General features: G+C 42.1%; 1 protein-coding gene across 1 annotated transcript in view; it reads left to right on the top strand.

Annotated features, from left to right (window-relative positions):
• LOC111228482 (membrane-associated guanylate kinase, WW and PDZ domain-containing protein 2-like) overlaps positions 1 to 19,379 on the top strand; it is a 75,403-nt gene that overhangs the window by 25,932 nt on the left and 30,092 nt on the right. The window contains exons 3-6 of the mRNA XM_022754377.1: positions 10,949 to 11,068; positions 15,285 to 15,509; positions 17,088 to 17,316; positions 17,954 to 18,033. Coding sequence (XP_022610098.1) covers positions 10,949 to 11,068; positions 15,285 to 15,509; positions 17,088 to 17,316; positions 17,954 to 18,033 — 654 coding nt within the window. The remainder of the gene's footprint in view (positions 1 to 10,948; positions 11,069 to 15,284; positions 15,510 to 17,087; positions 17,317 to 17,953; positions 18,034 to 19,379) is intronic.

The following is a 19,379-nucleotide window of genomic DNA, read 5'->3' as shown; positions in this document are numbered from 1 at the left end:
AGAGCTGATTTAGTTAGATTTTAATTCATTATTTTATTGATAATGTGCAATCAGATGGGCGTTTACCATCTCTGCCTGCTGCTTGTATGCTTAGTTTAGCTTCCTGGCTCAGGAGGGAAGGACAGTAGGAAACGGCACACACCTGAGTCAAGTGGGCCTCAGCCTATTCAAGTGGCTTGGCCTCTAACCTCTCTCTCTCCCCTTCCTCCCACCAGCCAGTTAAGGTGTTGTGTGTTGTGTGCTGCATACATTACTAACATACCTGATGTTTCTTTATCTTAAGTTCACAATAAATTACATTTGTTTAAACATTATTCATGTCAATATCCTTTTTTGTCACTGACTTCGGGCCAATTCGTGTCACTATAAATACAAAGGGACAAAATCTGCACCTTCAAACAAACATTCAGTCCATTCTTCTTTGATGATTTCCTCAGCAAAGGAAGCTGTCACTGCTGTGAGCTCCCAAATTCTCCCACTTCCATCTGTGTTTGATTTTTCTGAAGAGAAAAATATGTAATTGTTGCATCCAGAAATTTATTCTGAAATTGAACCAAAAATATAGGTTCAGTTTTTGGATGATGTTGTAGTTGGAACACATTTGTTGTAGTTATCAACTGTGAGTTCTGTTTATAGATTGCCCATTGAATCATCTTTATGGTTGCTATAATGGATGTGAGGGGGCCTTACCCCTAATTTGGTACTGTGACATTTGATGATGAGGCAAAGAGGAAGGAGGAGGAGTGATGAGTTATTTGAGGGTGTTTGTTATGATGATAATGGTGAATTTGGATGAAGTGAGAAAGTTAAAATGAATCTCGTGTGTGTGTGTTTCAGTGGAGGATTGATTGTATATCTGTGTGTACGCTCAAACACTGTATGAATGTACATGACCGTATGTGTTTTGTTTTTTTTATACAGTTGCATTGATTATTCTGTTTGTGTTGGGATTTAATAGGCTCCGCTGATAAATGAATAATGGGAGTGTTACACACCATTCTCTTTTGAGGTTGTGTGCTTGCCTCGATATGTGAGAGAAATACATCATCCCCCAGGGACTCTCTCCTTAAAGGGGTGATTTGCCTGCTGGCTTGCTCTTGTTAAAGGGCTGGCTGACATGCTTTGATGTGGGTTCTGTGCTCCCTGCAGTTTGATTGGCACACTGGATTAATGTTGTTCCACAGATGAAAGAAACTGCGAGGGAATGATATGAATTTTATGAAATGAAAATAGCAAATATTGAACATGATTAATGAATTGGTTATGTTTGCAAAGTGCTTTCCGTGTTAAGCTCTGGACAGGTGTCATCTCATCTCTTTTTTTTTCCTCTCCTCAGTATGATCCTCTCACTCAGCAGTTAATCACAAAACTAGGCTCCTCTGAAGCCTTCTGTATTTGTGTTCCTGTCTGTAGTTTTACCTCTCCACCACCTCACCCTCCTCACCTTCCTCACTCCATGTCTCTGTCTGTGCTACTTCTAAGATCAGAGTAATGTGCAGTGATGAGCCGGGTGCTCAGTGAGCTGTTCATCCTGTGATGGTCAGTGAGCGCTGACACCTCAGAGAGCTCGACTGTTTACTCTGGTCAGTCTTTACCTCTCCACACAAACACATACACACACAGCTGCACACACTGCACAACACACACTACATACCAGCTCAGTGTGTGTGCATCATCATGACCCGCACTGTCGTCCTGTGTCAGTCAGCTCTGCACACTAATAAAGGTGCTTTTCAGCCTATCAGGGCTGATTTCCATCACCACAGTAAACACCTCAGTACAGGGGTAATTTCTCAATGTCACCCAGGCACCAGCTTCACCAGACGCTGAGCAACACAGATGTCTTTGCAACCACTAGTGGACCTGACAGACAAACTTTATGGGTGAAATCAAGACAAGATGCAGCTGCTTTTTTTAACTGGAATTAACTCTGTAACTTACCAGGTTCATTTCTGTCAAGGAGTTTTAGTTGACTAATGCTGCCTTCCCTCGTAATCGCTTCTTTTACTTTTTACTCATATTTTGCTTTAATCATTTCATTACTTTGCTGGAGCCACTGAGAGGTCCATCATTACAAAAGCAGGCTGTGATTTTAACAATGTCCAAACAAACTAAATATGCCATTGAAACTTCTGACACTGCCGCTGCCATGATAAGAGTTATAACGAGTTATAGTGCTGATACCAGACCACCTTTGTCAATAATGCATTACTTTTTTTCATTAAAGAAAATAAGCCCAACTTCTCAGATGCGCCTGTTAACAGGAACAGCCATACAATAATTTTTTTCTTATAAAGTAAGGAATCAGTGTAAATTAGGCTTTGTCTGAACAAAGATGGGCTGAAATAATTATTTCCAAAGTCAGTTAATCTTTTCATTGTTCTTATAAATCTTGTTTAAACGATTAGTCAGTAAAATGTAAGAAAACAGTGAAAATGCCCATCAGTTTCCCAGTCTTAAATTGCTTGTTTTGATTGACCAAATGTTCAGAACCCATCCTGTATGGTTGATTAATGACTCAAATTAGTATAACCAATTGTCAAAACTGTTGTTGATTATTTTATTGTCAATCAACTAATCAATCAAGCATTTGATTAAAGAATGAGTGAAGACAGTTTGACAGTTTTCAGCGCTCTGTGCAACCTTGCAGTTAAAGGAACAGTTTGACATTTTTGGAAATGCGCTCATTTAGTCTCTTGCCAAAAGTTAGATGAGATGATTGATTCCACTTTGTCTCTATGGTAAATATGAAGCTGAAGCAGGGGACCAATTAACTTATCTAAGTTTAGAGACTGCAAACAGATCTTGTTTGTTTAAAAACTAAATTTGGGTTCTGGTTGGCAGTTTCCCCCTGGTTCCAGTGTTTAAGCTAAGCTACTTAACTGAATGTCGTCTGGAGCCTATCCCAGCTGACATTGGGCAAGAGGTGGGGTGCACCCGGGACGGGTTGCCAGTCGATCACAGGGCTGACATATAGGGGAAAACAACCACTCACTTCCATTCACAGGCAATTTAGAGTTGCCAATTAACCTAACCTGCATAACCCAGAGCCTTCTTGCTGTTAGGTGACAGTGCTAATCACTCTTCCACTCTTCCACCTTGTTTTACAACAGTCTGCCTTTAACCCTTAAGCTTGGTGTATCTGTAACTGAGCGAGCTGCCACATCTCACAATAGTCCCACACACTATCTTTCTGCTGGCTGCAACTAGACTGAATCTGTGACGGCAGAGCATCCTCTAGCCCCAAGAGGGATTTACACTGGACGTCTAAGTCCCCCAGTCCTCCATGCCTGCAGCCTCCATTGGAGTCAAACCTGTCCGCTTAAACACCAGCTGAATTACTCTGAGGTAACCAGGTGTGAGCTCTCAGTGGCCAAGCTGTGACAGTAATTGATTGATGAAGTGCGAGGTAGCGAGAAGTACAAACCTGCAGCTCTGCAGAGCAAAAGGACTTGAGCTGAAGACCTCTGAGACTGTAACAAGTAAAACACATGCAGAACGGCAGAGTGCCATATCTGACATAAATATTATTTTTGTAAAGCTAATGTAGATGTTGCAGCTTGTTACCATGGCAAGGCTGTGTTGCCAGGCGCTGACGTGTTGTCGTGGTAGCAGACGCTCCTGTCAGAGTGTTGCCATGTTGCGTCGCTGCATCTGTAGCCCGGGCTTTGTAGTGTAAATAAGGATGCCTGTGTGTGTGTGTGTGTGTGTGTGTGTGTGTGTGTGTGTGTGTGTGTGTGTGTGTGTGTGTGTGTGTGTGTGTGTGTGTGTGTGTGTGTGTGGTGGTGGTGTGTGTGTGTGTGTGCGCGCACGTGCATGCGTGCATGTGCTCGATCATACCTCTTCTAGACCTGCTGTCACACCTCACATCTGCCAACTGGGGAGAAGGAGAGAGGAGAAGGAGGAGGAGGGGTGAACGGTGTGAGTGAATGAGACGTGAGAGAGCTAAGTGCAAGATGGAGCTTGAAGGAGAGACAAAAGAAAAGAGGAGGATAACGAGGGGAAGAGGGAGCGGATTAAAAAAGACAGAGAGAGCAATGGGGACAGAAAGTACCAAGTGAGGAACAAATGCATGGAAGAGCAATGAGGTAAATTGGAAATGAGAAGAAGAGAGGGGATAATGTAGGAGTGCAATTTGAAAAGACAAGACAATAAGATAGACAGATAGATAGATCCAAGACTGAGACAGTAAATTAATAAGATAGATGGATGCGAGACAGAGACAGTAAATGAATAAGAAAGCAGCTGTGTGTGTATGTGTGTGCAGTGCGAGAAACAAACAGTCTTCACATTCCTCTCTGCTCTGATGCTGCCGTAGTGCTCTGCTTGCTCTGTGCTGAAAAGGATTCTGGGTAAACAAGTTCAGGGTTTTGAGGACAGAATCCTGGTATTTTTTTGTTTGGTACGGTTGCAGGATTGTGTCTTGAAATCCAATGTTCCCATTATATTCCCACTTGAGTGGCTTCAAAATTAGATACTTTCTTTTTTTTATGGCTGCACAATTAGATTGAATAGAAACATTTTAATGCATCATTTTACACACTTTTTGGTGTAATATCAGAAATAGCTAGAACCCTTGGGTCTTTACTGGAATTAAGGAAAGGCTTCTGCTCAGCTGCACAACATGCACATGTAGGACTGAGGATGGTCTTGATTCAAGAGAGAAGATATACATTCAGAAAAGAAATGTGTCTCTTTCCACTTCCTACAGCATTATTACATTAGGTTTGACTTACATTAAGCTCAGTGGATAGGTGTGCTAACAAATCTGTACCTGCCTGCTTGAATCCTCTCTTTCACGCTCTTTCACAATAATCCCCAGGTGGATTATTGTGAAAGAGCATCACGCCTGCTCACCTTTTAGAGAATATTTTTAGTTCCTGTTAGATTTGGTGTTATTCGGTCTCTGTAACAAATTCACTCCAACTCCCAAAGCAACATGATGGCTCTGATGGATGATGATGCCGAATCCAAGAGGGGTTTGTGAGACAAACACAATGTGTATATGTGCGCATTAGGACACATAGCTGGAGGCTCAGTAGGGAACAACATATACTGTAGAAGTAATTTTTTAACAATGAGATTCAAGACTCTGGAGGACGTAATGATATCTTTTGCTCTTTGTGTGTAGCTTTAGCCTTAATATGAGACACACACGTGGTTGTCCCCATCCTCATCTCCTCATTGCTACACATACTCAAGCTGAGACAGTATCAAGTGACCACCTTCCCCCACTCTTTATTATAATAATCAGTCCATCGATAGTCTATTTTTAGCTCTGAGTCTCCCCCGCTCTGCGTCTGCCTCTTGGTGACTTCCTGTCTAATTATACAAACATGTGTATGCATACACGTGCACAGTATCAAACTCACTCGCAGGCTGCTGTGGATGCGCAGTGAGGTTAACCAATCATTCTTTTTCTCCTCTCACCGTCTCCTTCTCTGTTGCTGTCTTTTGCTGGTTTTCTCTGCTTACTACTCTTCTGCCACTCTATTATTTAGCAAAGGTCTTTGTCCTCTTATCGTCTGACACCCAGCAGAGTTATTTCAGTATATCAGCTATTTTAGCTTTAGCTCCAAATGGACTTTCCTTGTTATGTTTCTACGTAATCTCTATCTCTCTCTCTCTCTTTCTCAATCACACACTCTCCCACTAATGTGAAAATATTCTGTAGTGCTCAGTCGTCATGGTTTGAGGCAGAGAATGTCTTCACCCCCTAAAGTGGCAGCTCCGAAACTTTTATGTGCTATCATAGATTTAATTCATTTAAGCCATAAATCTCTATGGCGCTCATACTCCTACTCCCAGTGTCACCTCTGAGAGGTTTGGCTACATTGGCTGATTGCAATGCAAAGACCATTTTTGGCTCACAGCCGACTTTATCCTTTATTAGTGAGAGCACGACATCCAATCAATAGTCAACAGCAGCAGTGCTTTTGGCTCAGGGGAAGCGTCGCTGGCTCCCCTCAGTACAGTCTGCTGCTATTTTTTAATTTGAGCACCTGTGCAGCTTGTCCTGCTTTGTTCAGCTCATTTATTAAAGCTCTGCTTAGGAGTTTGTGTGGCCCATGTACAAAAGATAAGGACTGAAGTGAACTGAAGACATTTCATACGTCATCCACAAGGCTCCATCAATTATAAATTGAGCTTCTACCTGGGTGTTTTTGCGGATAAGAGAAAGGAAGTTAGTATGGTTAAAGATAGATAAAGACAAAGAAAGGCAGCAACAGGGGCAGAAGGAACAGAGTATGAATTTTGGGGACAGTGTTTGTTTTAATAAAAAGATCTACTTCACAGTTATTTAGCGAGTATTGCTAACGGGAAGGGAAGAGGAAGAGCAGAGAGGGAGGGAGAAAAACAGGTAATGTGTTAGACCACTCTGAGTGGAAATGTGTGAAAAGGAAGAAAAGAGAAGCAGTCGGCCTATCTGCCTATCTCAAGGCCAGATAGTCGATCAATATTCCCAGCTCAGATCCAACAAGGCTCTCTCTCCCTCTCTCTCGGCTCGATTGGTGTGTCCAGTGAAGGAAGCTGTGGGAGAAGGCCATCAGCAGGTCATCAGTATTCCAGCTGGCTCTGCCTACTCTGGTGTGGGCAGCAGAATAATTTCACTCTGATCTAACAGATCAATAGCTGTACCCAGTGGAAGGCGACCAGCCCTGCCTGGCTGACTGAGTTGCTGCAGTATTCAGAGTAACACTGCACACGCAATGGATGGCCCTTTTTTTTTTTTCTTAGTTTAGCATGCAGTGTAGGTCATTGAGTGGGTCTCAATTTACTGGTCTGTGAGGCTTCTTTACATAGGCTTCTTTACATATAGTCTGGAGTGAGGAAGTCACCTCATTACTACAGGTCTTATTTTGAAAACAGGGGAACTGGGAAGTGTTTGCACAGGGGGCTGACCTAGAAGAATACACCTCATCTTAGCCTGCAACCACCAAAACGATCAAGGTGTTCCCAAACCAGAAACTGTGGTTGGACAGAAGATGCACGGTCGCTGCTCAGGGAACAAGATGCTGCCTTCAGAACAGGCGACATGTTGGCCTGCAAGAATGCCGGGAAAGAACCGAAGAAGGGCATTAGAGAGGCTAGGCACAGGTACAGGCAGCACATTGAGGGACACTTTGAAAACAACAAGCCCCGTAGCATGTGGAGAGGTATTAAAACTGACTACAAGAGTAGCCCCCACAGATCAGCACAGTGAAGATGTGCCAACCAACTAGCATCTTTGACCTCTCCCTACAACAGGCTGTAGTCCCCAACTGTCTTAAAACCACCACCACTGTCCCTCCCGTTGCCCAAATAGACAGCAGTTAAAAGCCTCAGTGAATACTGCCCAGTTGCCCTAACACCAGTTATTATGAAGTGCTTTGAGAACCTTGTATTATCTCACATCAAGGCCATCATCCCCACTGATCTGGACATCCAAACACATATGCCAGGATGCTATTTGTTGACTTTAGCTCCGCTTTCAATACTATAATCCCCCACAAAGTGGTAAACAAACCCAGCAACCTGGCATTATCCACGCCACTTTGCCCGTGGATTATGGACTTCCTCACCACCAGACCACAAAACGTCAGAATGGGCAACCACACATCTTGACCCTTACCTTGAACACAGGCGTAACGTAGGGCTGTGTGCTCAGGCCGGCCCTCTTCACTCTCTTCACCCATGACTGAACCCCCATCCACTCCTCACTATACACTATAGTGAAGTTTGCTGATGACGCCACTATAGTGGGATCATATCCAACAATTTAGAGACACACTTGTAGTGTGAGGAGATCCAACATCTGGTCAAGTGGTTTGCAGACAACAATTTGGTCCAAAACACCACAAAAACCAAGGAGATCATTGTATACTTAAGGAAAACATAACAAATCACCTCACATGGTCCGTTAACGCCTCCTACCTGGTAAAGAAAGCTCAATATAGAGGCTTTTCTTCAAAAGGAGACTCAAACAGGCCGAACTCCCCTATCAGCTTGTGGTTAACTTTTACAAGAGCACCATGGAGAGTATCCTCTGCTACTGTACCGCAGTGTTGTATGCTAGCTGCGCTGCCATGAACCGTTAGTTCAATAGTGCACCGTTTTGCACTATTGCTGTCTACCAGTCCTCATTTAAGTGCCATTATACAGATGTCACTTCCTCAACATTTAATTTTCATTTTATGCGGCCATTCATCTCTTCATCTTGCTATGTATCTTGTCTCGGTTGCTTATCTCATTCTTCTTGGTTACTTATATTATTTTGCCTTCTAGTATATTTTATTTTTATATTCATTTATGTCTCATGTCTGATGCATTTGTTTTAGTAGACATTAGAGGGTAGCTGCATGTATATGAAGGGATGGTCAAAATGATAACACCTGACAATATAATGCAGCCTGATAAAATAGCCTTTCAATATCTTTGTTGAGCTTATGCTATGTGAAATTTTGGTACAGACTGACTCAGAGGAGTGATGAGTCAACTTATGGGGGTGGGGAAGATATTTATTTTACCTTATGATATAATGCAATCGAATATACAGTATAAGCACCTAAACTGCAGCCTCAAAAATGAGCATGGAGTTAAATCAATACTTCTAAAATTGGGGACAAATGGGGAAAATTATACCCAGCGACTGTATTTACTGCAGCACTGTTGTTTCGCATTACATTATTATTGTATAAGAAGTGTTGATTATCTTTCATAGTAGTTTACGAGGCAGCAGTTCAGGTGTTGATTGTTCTGGTTCCAACTAGTTTGCTTTTCTGCTAAATACAAAGAATAAAATAATGAATGGACATGCACTCAGGGACACATGGCCACATATTAAAAATGCTTTCCTTGACTTGACCAATTACAAGTATACAGGAATAAAATGCTTTCATAGGTTTAGTACATTGTTTGACACGTCTATGTGTCAAATAACTCCTGCACCACACAGCCAGACTACCTGTTGCTGCTGAGATCGAACAAAATGTTGCCAGCTGTATAGCTTTTTTTCAGTTTGTAAATCTATATCACTAACTAATCTACATTTATATGCTAGCTCACTGATATTTGCAGCCAGGGACTGACACTACAGAAAAAGCTAGATCTATGAACAAGGGAAAAGCAAAGCCTATGTCTAAGGTTTAATCCTCTATTCATGTACGTAGACAACATCAGGAGTGTGAGATATGTTACACAACAGGTCATGAAATATGGTAAGATATTAAATCATCTTGGGATTACACAGGAATGTTTATACATTATGACATATTTTGGTATGACATCTGTAGGTCATGTCAAGCAGCATAGAGCTCTGGATAAACATTTCAGCCACTGGTTCGGAGTTTTGATCAAAGTCTGAGCACATCAAACAATGCGAATGGTGGGATGCACTCAGAGATGTACACACTCAAAAACACACACACACACACACACTCACTCATACCTGTGGTGTTGTGGATTTACAGTGTCCCACTGAGCTGTGATCAGCTTGGAGATGGGATTACTGTTGGCGCAGTGGACACTTTACCACTATTTAGAGTCACAAAGACAAATACACAGTCGAGCACACATGTAGACACACAGACGGTGATAAGTACAAACAAACACCCCTCTGTACACAGTATGGCAGTGTTGGATAACCTTATAGACAGACTATAGATGCCTGATGGTCTGGTATCACATCTCTGCTCATTATATGTTGCTAAGCTCCCACCTCTGCTCCCACTGGTGAAGTAAATACAGTAACGAATGTTCAGTAGATGCACTACAGGAGGAAAGTGGTGACAGATGATCAATAAAGATCTAATGATTAAGATATCACACTCTGGGGAGAGTTAGAGGTTCCTGCATTCCACAACATGACTAACACCCCCCCCCCAAAAAAAAAAAAAAAACACTCACTGTTTGCGCATGTGTATCCATTTCTGTGTGTAGGCATGTGTGCGTGTGTGTGCAGTTTGTCTGTCTACAGCACATCCACCACCTGCTGTTTTAATTTCCCACAGCTCACACTCCAATTATGATACTAGTAAGTATTTTTCACACCCTCCATTCATACCTGAGCATATGTACTGTTCCTTTGGCTTTGTCAGAACTGCTCATCCCCTTTTCAGAAATGTACACTTGGACCATTGGAGCACAAACCTTACACTTCAGTCAGATATGACATTCTGGCAGCCGCACAGCCAGATCAATTCGATTTTACCATGTGAGGCTGAGTTCTGGGAAACGCTCTGAGAGTGGTCTCCCTCTCCACATTGGGCCAATGACTGTTTTCAGGCATGATCAATGGAGAGCAGGAATCAACACCAGCAGACTTGACTGAGCCTGGGCTGAAAGTCCGCTTGGCAGAGACACAAACACAGCACCTCATTAAACTCGACACTCCCATCGCTGCCATCACAGAGCCGAGCCTTGACGCTGTAGCACTGATGGAGATCTCTAGAGCGTTGATGTAGGAATGCTGTAATTGCTGCATGCTAATGTGGTGCCTCTGCATTCCTGCTGTTTCGACAATAATCCAGTCGGCACAGTATTGTGTGCTGTGTAAGGAGGTTTGAGTTATGCTTGGTAAAAGTGTCGTATTGATTCACTCATTTCTAAAACGGCACCGGATTGGCTCGTAGGCATTGAATGATGGTGGTTTGCTCTTTGAGCATGCTTTCTCTTCTCCTCTCTAGCTGTATCTCTCTGTGTCTGTCACTCATACACAATTGTGTGAATGGATTTGGCTATCACAAGTGATGTCTCTTCACTCAGCCTCCTCTGTTCCATTTCCTTTCCCCTCCCATTTCCTCTCATACACTTTGTAGCCTCAAATCTGCCGTCTTTTTCTGTCCAACCCTTTTTTTCTAGGCTTTTTCTGTGCCTTCCTGCCTTTTCTTCTCAAGTGCCCTATTTGGCTCTGATGACCTCTCCCTCCCTCTCACTTTCTCTCCCTTCCTCTCTCTCTCTCTTTCTGCAGGTACCACCAGGCAGCCTAAGGAGGGGGAGGTGCCTGGGGTGGACTACAACTTTGTGAGTGTGGAGCGTTTTATGGAACTGGAGCAAAGTGGAGCCCTGCTAGAGAGTGGAACCTATGAAGGTGAGCTCTGGGAGTGTCGTGGCGGCTGTGCAGCAAACATTCTGCATCTGTCCAGGTGTTTGGGGAGAAGAAATGGGAACATATGTTTCAGTAGAGCTATTTTACTCTGTTTCAATTGATTATGCCTTCTTGTGCTACAGTGTAGATATCTTTGCTTGATGGATCAGGTGTGTTATGTGATGCTCTTACACGCAGCTTAAGTAAACAAAATGAGTCTTCTGCGCTGAGTCATGTATTACAGCTTCCTCTGGTGGTTGCTGAATGGCTGACTGACTACCTCTGTGTGTGTGTGTGTGTGTGTGTGTGTGTGTGTGTGTGTGTGTGTGTGTGAGTGTGAGAGAGCGGGATGAATGCCATCTTCAAGTCATGTCAAGTCTGTGCATCTGCTTTGCTACAGTGTCAGGGATACATCTACAGATTGGGGATTTGCTGGTTCATTTGCCCAGTAGCAATTTTGTTAGCATGTGCGGCGAAACACTCTAACACAAATTGTGTGTGAATGCATGTGTGTGAGTGTAGGGGGTATGGGCACGTGAACGTTAATGTGTGTGCTCCCTTTTTGTGTGTTCATATCCTCATTGTGTGTCTTTGTGTATTTGCAGTGTACGTTTCCCTTAACACAGACTTTACTTATGCCCACTGGGGGAAGATGTCTCTTTCTGGGCAGCATTTTGTAATGCACATTAAAATAAGAGAGTAGAGAAGAGGGGATGATAGACAGGAGGTAAGAATGCAAAAAAATGGAAAAAGGTTTAGAAGGCAGTGAAAGAGACTGAAATCAGACATGAAGTATCATCAGAAAACTCTTCAAGGTAATTGAAGTGCACTGTGTGTATGTGTGCTGTGTGTGTGCTGTGTGTCTAAAGCTTGGTGCATGTAAGAGCTTACATATGTGATGAGTCACAGCTGAAGGTGGATATTGAACTGTACATAAAGCCAAGATGCTTTCAGGCAAAACCAGGAGCATTCTGGTATGTTGCAGGAAGAACCCTGGCCTAAACTTATCTCAGCATGCTTTATGTTCTGCAAAGCATCTCTTCAGGTTGTCCATAAGCTTTCTCAGGTGGGTGCTTGCTACCTTTGCGGTTTCATACTCTTGTCTTTGTTTACATGTGCTAGTGTGTGCACATATATATATTTTTGTCGCAATGTAAGAATTCTGTTTGGTGGGCAGTACGGTAAGTGTGCTTTTTTTGAGGAAATGGTGAGTGCGATAGAGCCTTTCCTAATATCTGTCCAAGTCCGGCTGGGATGAAAGTAAACTGATGTCTGTGTACTCTGCTGCTGATCCCCCTTTTGTCCTTTATTGCTGCCCCCTTCCCTCTTCTTTGCCCAGCTGTTGTTCTCCTCCCATTGCCCCTTTCCTCTCTCTGTTTCCTCTTTGTGAAACCCCACTCCTTTCCACTTTGAGGGATTTTAAAATAAGACATCTCTGCCTCGCACTCACACTCAATATTTAATCACACAATATATTTCCCTGACAGTAAGGGTCTTATTTAAATTTCAAATAAAAGTAGAGGTTTATTGTGGTTGAAGAGTAAATAACATGAGGAAAGAAATTTGCCAAGTCAAATACATATGTGTGTGTGTGTATATATATATATATATATATATATATATATATATATTGAGCACAGCACTGAAAATCTGAAATTATAGAAAGCCATGAAATCACTGAAGCTTCAATGTCAATCAGTGTCAAAAAGAGAGATGTATACTTGATACTATATGATACATTGAGGATGTTTCCATCTCCAGTAAGATACCCAGAGGACCTTCACATCCTGTCCTTTTTCTCTTCATAGTACTGTACTTGACTTTTCTTAATTTTTCTTGCCAGCGGGACCATTACAGTGGGTGTGGGATGACAGATGCTCAATGCTATTTTTGTGCTCTGCTTTGATCGTTGTGTGTTGCGTTGTGTATTTGTGCCTCCAAACAGAGCTGCTTGCACCAACAGGTTAGGAATGGCACAGCTGAGATTGTGTTCATACAAATCAAGTGGTTCTGTACAGTTTTGATAACCATTTCATCATGAAATTGCACCTGTTTCCACCTGCTAGTCTGCACAGGTAGTATAGCCTAATACAGCAGAGGTCCTCAAGATGCTTCCTGATAGCCATCGAAGGACTGGGGACATTGTCTTCAATCAAAAAACTTTTTTTTTTTTTTTTTTTCAATAAAGCACATTCTCCATCATGTAAGTGGTAAATGTACAGGAAGATACTCTGTAAAACTACCGTCTCTCTCACTGTATTTATATTATAGTGGCTGTTTTGTGGACATGTAGTGTAAATGTACTCAAATATGACTGAATGCAACCTTTTAACACTTGAATAAAACAAAACTATAGATAACACATGAATATTAATGGTGATTCTTCTAAGACACTGTATTTGTAGCCTGACTGCACAGCTATCATTATGTTCTAAAATAGGTTTGTGTGCATCATTAGGCACAGAAAGCACAGTGACAGGGTTTTCTTGACTTCCAAAACAATAATTTATCTTAAAAACTGACATTGTTTGCCCTTGGCACATATGTGGAATGTTGTATTTATATTTTGAATTATGCATTTAAGTACTTTAGGACCCTGCACCAAGTTTTCAAATGATTTTCTACTATCTGCTGCTGGGGAAGCAATTGGCTATTACTGAAACCTCACCTGTCACTAATATGTTATTCCTCCCACTAACACTGGAATAATCTTTCTCTGTCCCATCTTAATTAAGATAAGACAACCGGCTTGGGCTTTTTAGAGCCAGTAAACTAGTAAATTGGCTAATTTAATACTGACACGTAACCATCTGAAGTGCATACGCATCTGCATTTGTAGAAAAGCCAATAGACTGACTCTCTCTCTCTCTCTCTCTCTCTCTCTCTCTCTCTCTCTCTCACTCTCTCTCTGTGTGATTGGCTTTCTCATCACAAGCTAGATTTTCTTCAGTCTGAAAACAGAGCTAAAAGGAGGTGGAGATGTCTTGTTTGCTCCCAGACCACTTGGATTACAATATGCTGAAAGGTTATTATGGAGTTTTTGCCCATCAATCTTTCACAGTGATTTTGTTAAGTTCACACAGAGTCACAATGTTTAAGAGCACAAGCTATATGAATGTCAGGAGCATGTGTTGTTCACATGTTAATATGGACCCAAGATGACAAACTACTGTACTTGACCTTTACATTGGCCCTAAATACATGACAAAAAACTGAAACCTGAACTGAGGTGGATCCAGGTTTATATTCTGTGAACTTTAAAAGACTCTGTAGACTGCTGGAAAGTATGAAGGTGAGGGTACGCTGGAAAATGAGACAATTCTGGATCAAGAGTCACTGTTATATTGTGGATGTCACAGGTTTGCAATTTGTATCTTGTCTAAAATGTCATATTTTAGAAAAAGGTGTTATCTGTTGTCGCTGAAGGACTGGGTCCAGACAGCAGTAGTGACGGAACAGTAAATTAACTGGAAGACACCTGGAGTGCCTCCTTTGAAGGGAGGGTTGCTGCCTATAAAAGAATGTCATATAGGGTGTACGATAGGGCAGAAAAATATGTCATTCGCAGTAGGATGAGATGGAAGCACACTGATGGTATTGACTTCTTTGTGGTGGTTTGGCTGTTTTGCTCACTCACAGTATTGTATTGCTTCTTTTATCTTTTTCTCTTTGTTTATAAGAAAGCCCCTTGGTATTGTGGTCAACCCCTCTTATTTCTGTCTGTATGGGTAGGGTGGGACTGGGAAATGAAGGAGTTGTCAGTATGGAAACAGGATATGTTTTTATTTTCTGATTTATAGCATCAACATTTGATAGATTTTAAAATAAAAAATTCACATAATAGTAAATAAAAGTGTGCATCCTGGATCCGTGTGTCATTTCACATTCTCAGGTTTACAGAGAGGCTGGTCAGTCGGAAAATCTCGACTATTAGCCACTGCCTTTGCTTCTTAAAACATCAGCCAGTGGGCAAATGCACAAAATTGATCGGATTTTTTGGAAATGATTTGTCCCCGGTCAAAGGCAGTATAATTTACCTCTGCTGCACTCTGTTCAGACAGATTCCTTATACATTTTAAAAGGAAATCATCTGTTCAAAGCCCCAGTTTGCGACGAGCAGTGGACCTCAGCTCTGCTTGACAGACTGTGTGTTACATCACCTGAGATAGTCATACATGTGGCCACTAACACAAAGCTTGCCCTGCCTCTCTGCCCTCAGATAACTTTTACGGCACACCAAAACCTCCAGCGGAGCCGTCCCCTGCAGCCCCTCCTCTGAATGTGAGTGAGGCCCTGCTGCCCGGAGCCCGGCCCAGCGCCCAGGGCAAGAGAAAGAGGAACCAATCAGTCAGCAACATGGAGCAGCGCGCCAGCCTGGAGCCGCCTGAGGAGGAGGAAGAAGAGAGTCCCATTGTCAACGGCAATGGGGTGGCCATCACACCAGGTGCTGTGGGATGAGAGAGAAAAACATCAATTTCCTGTTTTGATGTTTTTATTCCAAATTTTCCATCTACTCCTGACTGGAATTAGATTCTAACTCTGTTTCACAGCTGCAGTGACCATGAACACATTGTATAGCATTACATTTAGGTGAGGAGAAAATCTGGATTGAAGCCCTTGCCTGTCCCTTGGGTTATTTATTGCTGTTTCACTGGTATGATTGAGTAAAACCAGAGAAACAAGCCGGTTGTCATAGCAATTTTCCCCTTTCCTTTTTATTGTCCCTTAAGGATAAATCAAGAGCCTGTTTTCTCCTTTAGCAAGTTTCATATCTGCAGTTTATATAGTTCAGTCAGTGCAGATGTCCTCAAATCTGACAACAAACTGTACCCTGACCGGTCATTACAGACATTAACAGACTCTGCTTGTGTGAGTGTGAACTGCAAAGGTTCTCAATAACCTTACGTAACAGAATGCACAAGGGCACTTTAAGGTCTCCACCATTATCACTGTCCAGAGTCTCATTTTGGCTTCAGCTCCCATCTTTCTGTCCTCTCATTTCTCCATCTCTCCTGCTGTCTTTGCTTTCCTGCCACTGGCCTTTGTCCCTGTTTCTATTAATACCCCAACTCTCCCCTCTCTCTTCCTCTCCTCTACCATCCTCTTCCTTCCGAGCTCTTTAGCTTCTTCTTCGTCTCTGTGGTCCTGTCCCTTCTGCCCTCTCCTCTTCCGGCTCCTTCCCCCATCTCTCTTTCTAGTCTGTGTTGTGGCATGTCATATTTTCCCCCTTATTCTCTTATTGCCATGTGCTAAATTTACTTAGTCCTTTCTTCTTTTGACTGTATCAGGAAATGTTTTTTTTTTACATATTCTCTTCAGACATCACAACAAGATTAGAAGGTTCTGTAATTTGACACCCATGCCACATGAAAGATTAACGTCAAAAATAAGATATTTTAGATGGTCACAGGAAAAAAGACTGATCTTGAAGAAGATTTGCTTCAAATTGAGTTTAAACAGTGTCTGGATGAAATAACTTCCTTATTACACTTGAAAAAAGATTTAGCAACAAATTTTAGTAAGTCAGGAAAAAGATATGGACACTGAAATCCAATGAATATTGTGAGGGAGCATTGACTTTCTTCCATCTTACTTTTCCTGGGGGAATTGTGATGTTACAGGCAAATGCTGACGTTTTTTGTTATTCACTCTCCTCAATCACGTGCTCATCATCCGCTGACTTAGATGCCACCAGCTTTTCTCCTCACTCAAAAAACCTTTCCTTGTGTTTCTGACTCAGTCTCTGACCCCTAAAGTCACTGTCTTTCCCTGTTTCTCCATGTTGTTTACTCCTCATGCTCATTGTCCTCAGACCCCATCTCTCTCTCTCTCTCTCTCTCTCTCTCTCTCTCTCTCTCTCTCTCTCTCCCTCTCCTGGGGGTTCATAGCTCTGCAGTGGCTTGACTATGACTCATCATGCATGGCGTGTGTCGTGTGCATCAAGGTCTGCATGTGTGTGCAGAGTGAATTTGAGAATAACTGTGTGTGTGTGTGTTTGTGTGTGCATGTGTGCGCTCTACAGAGTCCAGTGAACATGAGGACAAGAGCACAGATGCCTCTGGGGAGCTTGCTGTTGAAGCATCCAGCCAGGCCCCAGCCTCCACTGAGCCCCCCTCCGAAGGAGAGGAGGCCCCAAAATCTCCCTCTAAATCCCCTGCCAAAGTCCCAGATGCAGATGAGGAAGAGCTCGGTCCTCTGCCTGACAACTGGGAGATGGCCTACACTGAGAAAGGGGAGGTCTACTTCATAGAGTAAGAGAAAATAATGCTGTATGAATCTTTTTTTCTTTTTTTTTTAATTAACCAATATAAGAATTTTACTCCCCAAAAACATGTTCCCTTATGTCTGTATTTGTTATAGTGGATTAAGTCTTTATTCATGACATGATGAAAAACATTATGTCTAAAAATAATAAAACTTCACAAAGTGCACCCTCTTTAAAAACATGGTTTATGTATAGCTGGCTGAGTAAACTTTATAGTGCTGGTCTCTGTGTTGAATAATTGATGTAACTTAATGCTGCTAATCAGACACGCAGGATATATATACACACAGACAGACATGCACACCACTGTAAACTTTTGCCCTCTCCTCTTACCCTTACTAATTAGTCGCTGAGGGCTAATTAGTGGATTAATGGCCATTTAGTTTACCTTATAAATCCCCTTGTTTCTCTTTGCCCCTGCGTGTGCACACACACACACACACACACACACACACACACACACACACACACACACACACACACACACACACACAGGTTTAGGTCATTAATGTTACTTTGCACTCATCTCTTTCTCTTAACCTCACAGTCAGTCTCTGTCTAACCTCCGTGTGCCCCTTTCCTCTCCTTATTACCTTCATCTACACATCTTTCTTCTTCTTCAGTCACAACACCAAAACTACATCATGGCTGGATCCTCGACTTGCAAAGAAAGCGAAGCCACCAGAAGAATGCAGGGAAGACGGTGAGTCTGAACGACCTGTTTACCTGTTTGCTCTCTTGTTTTGTTAGTTTGTGTTCATCTGAGTCGAGCTCATGTTTCAGCATTCATGGCAGTGTGTCGTCTCTGCATTTCCTGCTATTTGTGTACCTGTGTTATCTGTTCACTGTTCCAGTGTCTTCTCCCTCATTGAGAAAAAGAGCTGTTGTTTGAGGTGATTGTTAGTCTGCTGCTGGTCTCACTGTTCTTCACAGGGTTATAAAATATAGAAAGAATAAACTTGACAAATAAATTTGACCATTTTAGGTTCGTTGTTTAGAAGTGTTTATTAGCATTGGATGGTTTTGTTACATGTGCAGAGAGGATTGCAATCAGGTGCATTCAGTATTCTTTTTTTATGCCTCATGACCAATTGAAATTAAAATAAGATGCCTATAAGCTGTGAGGACATGCTTTATGTCAAAACGTTAGTTGTTGCATCTTATTATGAAGCTCTATTTATAACCTGTGCTCCAGACCTCATCACTCCAGAATAAAACGTTGTTTGTTGTGTTTGAAGATAAGGCTGGTATCAGATAGTTGTGTATTTATTTAATTCTCAACAAATCCTGTAGAAAGACCAACATCATGTAAGTGCGATTCTCAGCACTTTCTGATTTTCCTACTCTGTCCGTACAGATCAGCTGTAAGCCCATTTGTTCTACTGAAGATGTAAATCTTATAAAAATGAGTCACAGATGTACAGTTTCATTATTTTTTTTTAAAAAGGTACATTATTTCCTAAAACAACTGATCACTGTAGTTTTTAAGACTATTATTAAGATGTGGATTAATACACAATCAACGCCCAAGTGTGGCGGTTCCCCTAACTTTTCAGCATGTGACCCCTTGGAGAGAAACAATGCCTACATACAATGCCTCATCACATTTTGCCTGTACATGAGATATGAACTGAGGAACCAAAGAGTCATTTTCCACCCTGAGGAGGTAAATCTATCCAGGAAAAAGAAACAAGGCGTAGTAGTAACAGCAGTCTAAAAAAGTATGCTGTTTAGTGTAGCAGAGATAGTTTTTATTCTCTTCTAACCTGTTCATCCCTTCACACCCCTTCAGATTTATCTGCTGGCCCTCTAACAGGGTCGCAAAGGATTGTTGTGGTGACTACTTACAGCAGGAAGATGTATGTGGGATTGGCAGTTATATGTTTTTAATAGTTTTTAGACAACAAAGGTGGTCTACGGCACAGAGGAATGGGCTATATCAGACTTTAGCTACACAAACGGTACTCATTAGTGGGATCAATTCATTGTTTGCTTTGGTCTTTTCATGGGATTTGTTGACAAGAAAAAAATGGCGTGTCACTAGCCTCG

This window comes from Seriola dumerili, unplaced genomic scaffold (genome assembly GCF_002260705.1).
Source record: "Seriola dumerili isolate Sdu_G_001 unplaced genomic scaffold, Sdu_1.0 BDQW01000219.1, whole genome shotgun sequence".
Taxonomy (NCBI): Eukaryota; Metazoa; Chordata; class Actinopteri; order Carangiformes; family Carangidae; genus Seriola; species Seriola dumerili.
The sequence above is the reverse complement of the archived record's forward strand: the minus strand, read 5'-3'. Positions and strand labels throughout refer to the sequence as shown.